The sequence below is a fragment of the Pristis pectinata genome, chromosome 18, assembly GCF_009764475.1.
Source record: "Pristis pectinata isolate sPriPec2 chromosome 18, sPriPec2.1.pri, whole genome shotgun sequence".
NCBI classification, from domain to species: domain Eukaryota; kingdom Metazoa; phylum Chordata; class Chondrichthyes; order Rhinopristiformes; family Pristidae; genus Pristis; species Pristis pectinata.
In genome coordinates, this window is record NC_067422.1 from 31684002 (window position 1) to 31697027 (window position 13026).

Here is a 13026-nt window from a genome sequence, read left to right on the forward strand (position 1 = left end):
CCTTAGGGACATGCATTCATTTGCACATTTCAATCTCTGAATTGTTAATTCAGCAATCAACCAAACAATCATAGTGCTAATCAAAGTTCTTGTATCTACTTACAGAATATAAACACATTTATTTTAAGCTTCTCATCAACTGAAATGAAGTTTTGTATCTGAGAGGCAATTAATTATAAGAAGCTCTCCAAAACAAAATCAAAGAATCATTTCAACACAGAAGACGCCATTCGACCCACTGAGTGCCTCTGGCTCTTTGCAGAATTGTCCACTCAGTGCCATCTGTCCACCCATTCTCCATAGCCTTGCAAGTTACTTCCCATTAAATGCTCGGCCAATCTTCCTTTGAAAGCCCCGATGGTCTCCAATTCTGTCACCCTCACAGAAAGTGATTTCTTGATCATAATCTCTCTCTGTATGAAAAAAGACTTTTCCTCACATCCTTCTTGTATCTTCTACTCATCACTTTAAATTCATGTCCTCTCGTCTTTGACCCATCCACTAATGAGAACAGCATCTCTCTATTTGCCTGGTCTAAACCCACTAAAGACTTGTACACCTCTAACAGATAGTGTCATAGAGCTTTTCAGCATGGAAACAAGCCCTTTGGTCCAACTCGTCCATGCCAACCAAGTTGCCTATCTGAGCTTGTCCCAGTTGCCTGTGCTTGGCCCATATCCCTCTAAATCTTTCCTATCCATGTAACTTTCCAAATGCCTTTTAAATGTTGCAATTGTACCCACCTCTACTACTTCTCACCCCCCTTTGTATGAAAAACTTGCCTCTCAAGTTACTTTTAAATCTTTCCCCGTCTTAAACCTTCATCTTAAACCTAAGCCCTCTAGTTTTAGATTCCCCTACCCCGGGGAAAAGACTTTTGACTATTCACCTTATCTATGCCCCTCATGAATTTATAAACCGCTATAAGGTCACCCCCTCAGCCTCCTACGCTCCATGGCAAGAAGTCCTAGCCTATCCAGCCTCTCCTTATAACCCAAGCCTCCAATCCTGGTAACATTCTTGTAAATCTTGTTTGCACCCTCTCTGTTCAATGACATCCTTCCTGTAGCAGGGTGACCAGAACTGCACACAGAATTCCAAATGTGGCCTTACAAATATCTTGTACAGCTGCAACATGGCATCCTACCTCTGGTACTCAATGTTCTCCTCTTAACTGCCTTTGCCTCAGGAAGAAGAACCCCAGCTTTTCCACCCTGACTTTACAATTCAAATAACTGGAACTGTTCCAGGAAATTTTTCCTGTAACTTGTTGAGGACTTTCACTTTGTTCCTAAATGGAGGTCACTGAATTGTATTCAATACTCTGATTATGGATGAAATAGGTTATGGACAAAGTGTGGGGGGTGTGTGCATGTGTGCAGGATGGGTATGGGGGGGGGGGGGGTACATGCATGGCACATGCCATGCATGTGGGAAGTGTGTAGTGTGTGGGGGTGGTGTGGTGTGTGTGTGTGTGTGGGTGTGTGTGTGTGTGTGTGTGTGTGTGTGGGGGTGTGTGTGTGGGGGGTGTGTGTGTGGGGGGTGTGTGTGTGGGGGGTGTGTGTGTGGGGGTTGTGTGTGTGGGGGGGGTGTGTGTGGGGGGGTGTGTGTGTGGGGGTGTGTGTGTGTGGGGTGTGTGTGTGGGGTGTGTGTGTGGGGTGTGTGTGGGGGGGGGGGTGTGTGTGTGGTGCGTGCTGTGCATGTGTGAAGTGTGTGTGTGTGTGTGTGAAGTGTGTGTGTGTGTGTGTGGTGTGTGTGTGTGTGTGAAGTGTGTGTGTGTGTGTGTGTGTGTGTGTGTGTGTGTTACTTTTAAAGTTTCAACACAACGCTGCCCTGACATGTTTCCGAAAGATAAATGTCACAGAGTCATACAGCATTGAAACAGGCAGTCTGGGCTACTGAGTTTGTGTTGACTATTTACACAAATCCTACACTAATCCTATTTTATCCTGCCCAGATTCTAACACTCACCTTTACACTCAGGACAATATACAGCGGCTGATTAACTTAACCCAGCCCACTAAGTTATTTGAAGCAATTCAATTGGTGCATAGTCTGAGTTTAGTGACTCGTGATGAATACAAACTGCATGAACAAAACTCCTCAAGGTTCAGTGAACAAATAGAAACATAGAAAAACTACAGCACAATTCAGGCCCTTCAGCCCACAAAGCTGTGCCGAACATGTCCCTACCCTAGAAATTACTAGGCTTACCCATAGCTCTCTATTTTACTCAGCTCCATGTACCTATCTAACAGTCTCTTGAAAGACCCTATCGTATCCGCCTCCACCACCGTTGCCGGCAGCCCATTCCACGCACTCACCACTCTCTGAGTAAAAAACTTACTCCTGACATCTCCTCTATATCTCCTCCCCAGCACCTTAAACCTATGTCCTCTTGTGGCCACCAATTCAGCCCTGGGGAAAAGCCTCTGACTATCTACCCTATCAATACCTCTCATCATCTTATATACCCCTATCAGGTCCCCCCTCATGCTCCGTCGCTCCAAGGAGAAAAGGCCGAGTTCCCTCAACCTGCTTTCATAAGGCATGCTCTGCATTCCAGGCAGCATCCTTGTAAATCTCCTCTGCACCCTCTCTGTGGCTTCCACATCCTTCCTGTAGTGAGGCGATCAGAACTGAGCACAGTACTCCAAGTGGGGTCTGACTAGGGACCTATATAGTTGCAACAATACCTCTCGGCTCCTAAATTCAGACACGGTAGTGTAGCGGTTAGCGTAACGCTATTACAGCGCCAGCGACCCAGGTTCAATTCCAGCCACTGTCTGTAAGGAGTTTGTACATTCTCCCCGTGTCTGTGTATGTTTCATCTGGGTGCTCCGGTCTCCTCCCACATTCCAAAGATGTACGGGTTAGGAAGTTGTGGGCATGCTATGTTGAGGGTAAAAACAGTAACAGTACAGAGTAAAGTGTCACAGCTACAGAGAAAGTGCAGTGCAATAAGGTGCAAGGTCACAACAAGGTAGGTCGTGAGGTCATAGTCCATCTCATCGTATAAGGGAATCGTTCAATAGTCTTATCACAGTGGGGTAGAAGCTGTCAAGTCTGGTGGTACGTGCCCTCAGGCACCTGTATCTTCTACCTGATGGAAGAGGAGAGAAGAGAGAATGTCCCGGATGGGTGGGGTCTTTGATTATGCTAGCTGCTTCACCAAGACAACAAGAGGTAAAGACAAGAGTCCAAGGAGGGGAGGCTGGTGCCCATGATGCGTTGGGCTGTGTCCACAACTCTCTGCAGCTTCTTGCGGTCCTGGGCAGAGCAGTTGCCGCTCAGATTCTCTTGACAATTCATTTCAGAACTGGGTTTATTAATCTGGTCTTTCAGCCCCTAACTTGTCCTGCTTTCATAAACCGAGCATTAACTGGTGTTAGCTTGGAAGATCCAGCCCAATTAGTTAACTGAAACAATTGGTACATACTTTAAGCTACGTGAATCCTGCCAAGAAAAAAAAGTGTATTGGTAGAGAATATAGGGGAATTGAAGGAAGAGGGCTATTGATATGGACAATTTTGAAAGAATTTTCTGAGCAAGGAGACTACTGTTAATGGAAGTGTTCTCAAGATGCATTGAGCAGGTTTTTTTTATGCTTTAACCACCAGAGACCATAAACTTTGCCCTCGGGCTAATAAGCTCATTTCAGGGCTATCTGATAACAAACCACATTGCTTACTTGGACTCTTCAAGCTCGTCTGTTCTCTGAATGGCGTCAGTTTCATAGCGGGTCCGCCAGTGAGTGACCTCACTGTTTAGTTTGGAGATGAGCCTCTGCAGTTCAGATTTACTCTCCTGCTCCTCCTCAACTTGCTCCTTCAGCAGCTCATTGTCATGCTTAGCACTTGAGAGACTGATGGCCATCGTGCTCTTCAGCTGAAAGAAGAAGATCAAATACTCAGACACAGAGAATCTTGAGTCTACTTTTTTCAATTACTTCTCGCAGAGGATGGTGAGTCTCTGGAATCCCTGGAGGATTTTGGAGGCTAGATCATTGGGGGTATTTAATGTGGAAGGAGATAAATTGTTGAAAAGAAAATCAAGGAATTTGAGGGCTATGGGGAAATGGTGCAGAATAGATAATGCCATGATTATATTGAATGGTGGAGCAGGCTTGATTGGCTGAGTTTCCTTTGCCTGCTCCTGCTTTTTTATGTTCTGTTGTTCTTATCTTTAGGTTCAGTGTTTTATTAATGTGTAGTCTTTGAGGATAATGCACATTTGTGGTAAAGATGGTTCAGTAATAATTTAAGCTATGTTATAATAACAACAGATTAAATTACTTTTTTGCTTGGAAATAAAATGATTTATTGTCAGGGTTAAAGAAAGCTGTTGGATAGAGAAAGGTACACCAGCACAGAAACAGATAAAAAGCTTGTCACAGATTCAGTTCCATGGCTCCACTGCCACCTGGACTGGAAGCTGGAGGTAGGGCAGCATCCTGCAGTCCCTGATTTGAACCACGTGCTCATGTTCAGGAACACCTTTGCCGTTTCCGTCCTAATAATCAGCTTCATCGGCAGCTCCTACCTCTAACCTGTCAAGCTGCTGAGTAAAACCCAATGGATTGTAATCCCTCTGGGAGTCATAACTGAAAGCTTTGGACAGGCCACATGATCCCTCTTCCATATATTGAATGGAAAACAGTCGAACCAAAGAGATATTAAGCTGCAGTGAGCAATGCAAGGAAACCCATATATCGGTGCTCTGGATTCTGGACTACACATTGAAAAATTTTGGCACACACCTTCCCCCTCATTTTCCATCCATTAAAATGAATGATGGGAAATAACATGGGGTAGATGCCTCCATTCCCAACATGCTAGTACCAGAATGCTGAAGATTAACATCCCTCCAACCTGTCTTAAATCAAATAGCTTTCCAATTATCCACTGGAGACATCATTATCTTTTGTCTTCCAAACATGAATCATGCTGTATGAATTTGACATTGTGGCACACACTTTATGAACCTAAAACGGATTTAACGATTGGTAATTTAACAGCACAAGGATCTGAGCCTGACCTACGCAGGCATCTGGCTGCTGTTATATTGGTTTAACTTCTTTTTAATGTGACTTATTCAAAATGAGTGGAAAAGACCATCAACAAAGGCAAGATCTGGCATCAAAAGCTTAACCCAACAGAGAGTCTGTTCAGCTTTCCACCTGAGCGAAAAAGAAACAGAAAGCAACCATCTGCGACTGAAAACATTCTCCACACTAGCTGCCCATGTAATCTTTGAGTTACAACAGACACAGCCCTGTCTTTACACTGGTACCTCACTTGGCACTCAGGATGTGTGGTCAGGAATGAAAATGCTGATGGAATCAGTACTAAAAGGGTTCACTATATACGGAGATATGCATGACTGACAGCCTTGCTATGCCAGGAACCTGGTGCGAATCCAGCAGTAAGTCACCCCATGGCTCGATGCGGAGAAGCAGCCTGGGAGAGCTGGTGTTGATGGACCAGCACTGAGATTTGTAGCTCAGGACTGCCGCCTGGCTGGTGGGTCATTGCTGGGAAATGGCAGCACCTACTCCTTGTGTCGACAGACTATCCAGATCCAAAGGTTTCTCTCATCACCTCCTGTTGGACATGATGGAGATCAGCTCTGCCAGGTAAAATCAATACTCAGTTTCAGATCTGTACTGAAACACTAAAATAACATTGACGAGCATGTCTCCCCCTCTGGCCACACAGCTCTCCCCCACTTGTCATTTTTCAACAGTCAGCAACCACTGTTGAATGTGTTACTGTCAGGAAATGTCAGGGCTGGGAGCGAGCAGCTTCCATCACATCCAGCAGGAGGTGATGAGAGAGACCCCAGGATCTGGGCAGACTGTCAGCACCATGGAGCTGGTGCTGCCAGTCTCCAGCAATGGTCATACACCCCGTTCCCGCCAGGGGGCAGCCCTGAGCCCCACATCTCAGAGCTGAGTGGCCGCATCTCTCAGCCCTCACGGGCCGCTCTTCGCACATAGCTGTTGGGTGATTCGTTGCTGGGGGAGTGCCAGTGAAGGGCAAGGATTCACGTCAGGTTCCCAGCAGACTGGTGTAAAACCCAAGCAGATGTCTATTTTAAAGGACAAGGGTATGTCCCTGTGTTTGGACTGGAGGAACAAGAGTTGCAAAACAGATCATGGCTCGAAAACAGACCATCACACTAAGCGGGACATTAGTGTTTCTTTGTTTGATGCACAGGATACTACAGAAGTCCATTGAGTGTCAACAGAAGCCTTGGAACTCTTATTAAAGAAAAAGATTTTAAATTGCTGCATTGCTACAAAACTAACCAACACAAGAAATAGAACATCCATTTATTTGACACTCCATTTAGTGTCTTGGATATCCATTCACTGCACCACCGACTCAGCATGGCTGTAGTTGTGCACCATTAACAAGGTGCAATGTCACAGCTCACCCAGGCCTTTGGTCCAACACCTCACAAACAGCAACTACACAGCAAACGTCGGTTTGCCTTCTAAGTCGCACAAGATCCTGACTTGGAAATGTAACGGCATTCCCTCCTTATTGCTGGGCTGACATCTGACAACTCCTTACCTCAAGGAAGGACCTTCCACCACAAGCTGTGCGGTGATGTAAGCCCTCCACAGCTTATGAGCAGTTGCAATTGCGCAATAAATACTTCTCATTGTGCAGTCATCCCAAGAACAGGCAAATTAAAGAAATGTCCTAAAGCACTGGATGTGTGGCTTTCATTTGGTTGACAGGAGAAGAAATGGCTTCCCTGGCTCCGCACTGTTGTGGGTCACTGCCAGTTTAGCTTGGGTCTGCACTTTTGCCTTTTCCAGAATTCATCACAGTTCCTGGCGATCACATAGGACCACACAGGCGCGGTGCACCTGGGTCCCAGAAACCTGACTGAGTTATTGAACCTGATGACAGATCTAGCTCAGTGTTCATGCCTCTCCATCTTGGCACTGCTTGGAACAGCTTGAGACACCCATGACTCACATTCAATACTCTTCACCTCGAGGAAAGTAGTTGGAAACTTTTCACTCTAACTGATTTCAGGCCAAAACTGGAGCAGGTAAGGGACAACAATGGGTGGGGGCTATTTCTCCCATTTCCTTGCCTATCTTCACGCCCATTGCCTTTCCCACCAGGCAATGATCAATATACATTTCCATATCTGCAGTGAAATACTAAATGACATAAATACTTGTATGCTTCCTACAAATCATCACTTTTTACTTAATCCTTAGTGTACTGAATGTATAGTGGATGTGTCTCCAGATGGAAGAGGAAGATGCAAACATTTTGTGTAGGTATGTTTGGCCAATCATTTGCAATGCTGTGGCACAAAATCAATGTATATTTGACTGTAACTAAAGTATCAGAAAAATTACAAAATAGTTAATAACCCGCAAGGAGATACAACACAGAATGTGTATTCTTACTTGCGAGCACCTGAATTCAAGCAGATTGCATTAACTCAAAATTAGGTCATTGTAAGATATGTCAAAACACACAGAACATAAACATCAGAACTCTCAAATGTTAGTGCAATAGTTTTTACCAACATCATTTTGAATGCTTTGAGTTTTATGTAGAAGTGAGATTTGGGGATTATTGAGGATCAATAACTTCAACTCTGGCAGATCATTGTCTAATTAAAAAGCAGAATCTCATTAAATGTTCTTACTTCTGCATGTGTATATTCACACTCCTGGTACACAGTAGAAAAATACAGGGAACTCTGATCACTGATTGGATCAAGTAGCATTAAAATAATCAATAAACATCAATTCATTATTCACAATTCTTTAATTACCTTTGATTCATCATCAATCTGCTTTTTCAAGTCTTCAACTTGTGATGTCAGGATGATCTTTGACCTGTTCAGTTGACCTATTTTGTTCTCCGCCTCCTCCAGCTGGCGAGTTAAATCATTATTTTCAGCTGAAACAACAAATAGCACCAGAATTACAATCTAAAGAACATGAGTTTAGCCAACCCAGTTCCTCTGGTGCTTTCAGGTCTTTTGTTTTAGTTTCCTCCATTTTTAGACCATTTTTCATTGCCTGGGGTTCTTCCACTTCCTTTCGTTGTCTTACTATTCACACATCCTTCTGGCATTTCCAATGTCCTGCTCAGATACTCTTTAATATCATTTGAATTGTTTTCCATTGAACAATTTGTAGATAGTTGGACCCAATAATTCTCCGTCCATGACGTTAGTCTTTGTTTTAATCTCCCTCCACCCTCTTCTCTCTATATTTTTTCCCCAGTAACCGTATTAAATTGAACAATCACAACTTTTGTTTTCAGTTCCGACAAGGGGTATGTACAGGAGAGGTTAATTATCTTCTCTCTCTTCAGGTGTCCTACTGTGCATTTCCAGTATATTAAAGCAAAGAAAAAATGTGATATGTTCACTTTATCCAGGTAGAACCCAGACATTGCAGATGGAACAAAATACAACCAACAGGTGATTTGTAATTTATGACATAGGATTTATAACTATTAAAATTGTTCCCCAAAGCAAAAACTATTATTGGCCTTCATTATTGTTGGGCCCAGCAGGAGGCTCAGTAGGAAGTGTATGACCAGGCCAACAGCCAATGCCAAAAGAAATAATACCAAATCCAGTAACTTTAACCCAGGATTTAGTGGAAATTGAGCCCAGGTGGAGACTGGGCAGCAAATTAACACAGCCAGCTGACAAAATCCCAGTTGGCATTTTGAAATTGTTAGGCTAAAACGAGCGATCAGATTCGCCTCTCTCATTAGCCTTGTGAAACAAAGGCAGCAGCACACATCGCTACTGCATGTCAGCAAGGTTATTCTGGTTATTGGAGATAGAGGGTAGAGTCTTTGCTTGTTCAGACTAGTAATGCCACAGTAATCTGCAGGCATCATGGAATTTTACACAGAGGTATGTTTCTGTGTTCTCTGATATGCTATACTGACACAACAAAAGAATTTGCTCATATTTGTCCTGTCCCATTCAAAATTGTGAGATTTTCCCGATAGTTCTAATTTGGTGAGGTTCTTTATGTTGGATTTATTTTCATAGCCACAGGGCCATTAGTAGGTACTTAGAGTCATACAGCATGGAAACAGGCCATTCAGCCCACCAAATCCATGCTAACCAGTGGGCATCCATCTACATTAATCCCACCGCCCAGCACTTGGCCCACAGCCTTCTATGTCTAGACGGTTCAAGTGCTCGTCTAGACACTTCCTAAAGGCTGTCAGTGACACTGCTTCCACCACTTTCTCAGGCAGTGCATTTCAGGTACTCAGCAATCTCTGGGTGTAACATTTTTTTGTCTCAAAAATAACTTAATTTCAAAAAAGGTTTAGTAGTGTACGATAATGAAATTAAAAGCCTAAGCATATTTCTAAAGAAATGTTCAACAATTTTAAATTACACCCACAGACAGAGAAATGTGCAAGATTTTCATTATAAATCCATTTTCTGCTGTGTGAATGAAACTGAACTTAAATATATCAAGAAAACCTTCTAAAAGAAAGAAAATATGCTACTATGCTACCAAAGTGCATTGGTAAGTAAGGATTTTATATTTTTGACCATAAGAATTTTACTGAGACCTTGAACTGTCCCTAGAACTGCATTTTCAAGCATACTTTGGAAGAATTGTTCACTTTTGTGGCCAAATAGAAAACTCCACCTCAGATTGTTAACAGGTTCAAAATGTGCACCAAAGGCCAAAAGGATTTGTCACTAACTTACTCTTTGAATACAGCACAAACAATTAACTCTATCTCCATTGTAATAATCTCTTCTTCCATACCTGTCAGTCTTGTTTTGCCTAGGCTCTGCTCAGTGAGAGAACGCTGCAGATCCTCATTTCGGGAAGTGGCTTCCGACAGCAAATCTTCGAGCTTTCGAATCTGTGCATCACCTGCCACCTGGACACAAGAATACTACAAAGCTTCAGGGCTGCTTGGAATCAGCGTTTAACATGTTTTTTGAGAGAGGTATTAAAGAGAAAACACCTGAATTTATAATTCTAGTGAATTTTGGCACTGAGATGTGAAATGTCAAAGGATTGCTTTTCCAAATTGGGTGTTCAGTGTATCCAGGATGCTGTGGTGTACATCATACCACGGTGTAGTGTGGCTACCTCAATATAGCAACACTATGACCACTTTGCTCTCCAATGGACTTTGTTTTCTTGTGTTATAATTGTATTCTTTTTTGTATAATTTTGCATAATTTATTTTGTTAATTTATGTTTTTCTTGTGAATGTTGTGTATCGGATGCTATGTGCCTGTAATGCTGCTGCGAGTAAATTTTTAATTGCACCTGTGCATCCATGTACTTGTGCATATAACAATAAACTCAACTTTCTATACCAAATGCCCAACAGTGTGTTTGAAATCTTATCCAAAAAACTGGAGGGAAGTCGGGGGTGGTGACAGCACTGGAAGACAGGTGCAGAGATCACAATTAATCCAAGTGCACAAATAATGCATCACATTTATGCCAAGTGCCATCATAATTTTAACATCCAGCTATCTCTAGTTATGCTGCTAAATGCTGAATCCCAATTTTGTAAGGGCCTAGCACAAATCAAGCCAGACTGAACGACTTCAACTGACTTTCAGGGATTGCAAGTTGGTGGAATATATAGGACAACATAGAGGGATGTGGAGCCTAATGGTTAACCTTCTGGTGAAGGGGTAATAAATATATTTGGAATAAAGCTAGTTCTGTAACAGTAACCATGAAACTCCGTACTGTTGCAAAAAACCATCTGGTTCACTAATGCACTTCAGGAAATCTACCATTCTTATCCCACTGTCTTTTAGTCACTATACCCAACAGTGTGATTGACTTTTATCTGCCCTCTCAGGTCAGGGACAACTTAGGATGGACAATAACTGCCAGCGATGTCCACAACTGTAAATGTTTTTTTGCATGTTACTTGGAGACCTTGGTGAAGGTGAAGAGGAAGAGGCACATGGTTGGCTTGCAACATAAGGAAAGGAATATGACAATTGTTGCTGAATGGAGAATGTGCTGATTGATAGTGCACTCTCATCTACTGGTCATTCTCAAACTTGAACAAGAAGGGAAAAGGTGACGTAAAGACTGCCTTAAAACGGTTCCCTTCTTTAAATGCAATGGATATCTACATTTTCATTTCCTCCTTTCAGATTTTAATTTACCCACACACTATAAATGCCCTTTTATACTTACCACAAGGAATCTGGACAATGAATGTTGACATGTAATTTGACTTTGTGGTAGTTAAAGGCAAGAGCAGATGAGCAATAACTTTCACTCACACAGTCAAGGTAATTCATCAGAGTAGGCACTATTATTACATTTTATGCATTGTATTAAATTTAATCCACTGATGCCAAGGCCTTTTCCACCCATCCTACCAACTACAGATGGACAAACTCGAGACCTTTAGGGTAACAAGTCTCAATTTCACAATGGGCAGTCTCTTTACTCCCCGTGCATTAAGGGAGCACACAACTGGGTGAGATCCCACCGTGCAACTCAGATTGCATCAATACCAGTTTTCCCTTGACTGTGTCCCAAAGGATAACCTTACCCCTGGAGCACATCCAAAGCAGGAGCAGAGGAACAAATTATGCTCAGGACACCCTGCTGTGGTTTGAAGGGGCTGTTTAAATAGATCCCGTCTACTAAGAACACAGCAAAACCCACCTAACACTCACTGGCTGTACTCAATCAGAAAACACAATTATTTCCAAATAGGAAGTACTTTGCCCTGCTAATTGGCAATTGCAAATGCATTTAAGTGTTCCACCAATTCTTAAAATAGTAACCATAATACCTTGCTTTTTTGAAGGCCATCAATGGTGAGGCTCATGCTGTCTAGTTCCAGTTTCATGCTTTGCTTTTCTTTCTCTGTTTTCACGCGTAGCCTCTGCAGGTTCTCATACTGCTCAGTTATTTCCACCACCGTGTCCCCGTGCTTCTTGCGAAGAGCTGCAGCCGTGGTCTCCGACTGCAGTGTGGCTTCCTCCAACTCACGCCGCAGCCGTAGCAATTCTGACTCCCGCTTCTTGTTCATCTCGATCTCCAGGAGAAAGGTTTTAAAACAAGATAATTAAATGCGAGGAATCATTTCATGTCCTTAACCCTGATTATTAGGACCTTTCAGTCGGGCAAATGTTGATAATGCTCCTGTGAAATACCTTGAGACTTGTTACAATATTAAAGATGACAAATGAATGTCAGAAGGTCATTGACCCAAAATATTAACTCTGGTTCTCTTTCCAGAAACTCTGCTTAACCTGCTGAGAACTTCTGGCATTTTCAGTTAATTCCACTTAAATCTGAGATGCTCTTGTTGGACAGGAGATAAAAGTTTTTTTTAAAATCTTAAATTTTACTTACAGCGTGGTAACAGGCCCTTCCGGCCCAACGAGTCCCCGCCACCCATTTTAAACCCCAAATTAACCTATCCGTACGTCTTTAGAATGTGGGAGGAAACGGGAGCACCCAGCGGAAACCCACGCAGACATGGGAGAACGTACAAACTCCTTACAGACAGCAACGGGAATCGAACCCCGATCGCTGGCGCTGTAATAGCGTCGCGCTAACTGCTACGCTACCGTGCCGCCCATCCAGTTTCATAACAGTGACCCCAGTTAGGTTAGGTGGTGGTGGTGAAAGGAAGACACATTCTTGCATGGACCCTCTCTAATCCATGTTTCCTGCATCTGCTCTATGAAAACCCTTCTAACTTCAATGGAAGTTCAAAAGTAGGTGGGATGCAAAACGGATGGCAAGTTCATTATCACTCAGTGTCAAAATGACCCCTGATGTAATCTGCACCAGTTGGTTCATAAAAACAGCAACCAAATGTGCCAAAACCTTTCTCGGAGACAAGATTAAAATGGTGCATCTCCCCCTTCTTTATGTATCTCCCTACCACCACCCCCCAGACACCTCACTCCATTTCTCTCTCTCTCTCCGACACACCCCTATCCCATGTCTCACTCTCCCTCTGCCTGTGTGCAAGGGTGAGAATG

The 13026-nt window shown here is 43.1% G+C and overlaps 1 protein-coding gene across 1 annotated transcript in view; it reads right to left on the reverse strand.

Moving 5' to 3' along the window:
- The window catches only part of LOC127579745 (myosin-16), a 168167-nt gene that overhangs the window by 46128 nt on the left and 109013 nt on the right, over positions 1 to 13026 (reverse strand). Inside the window, exons 9-12 of the mRNA XM_052032626.1 lie at positions 11823 to 12068; positions 9800 to 9917; positions 7813 to 7940; positions 3692 to 3888 (exon numbers count right to left, since the gene is read on the reverse strand). Coding sequence (XP_051888586.1) covers positions 3692 to 3888; positions 7813 to 7940; positions 9800 to 9917; positions 11823 to 12068 — 689 coding nt within the window. The remainder of the gene's footprint in view (positions 1 to 3691; positions 3889 to 7812; positions 7941 to 9799; positions 9918 to 11822; positions 12069 to 13026) is intronic.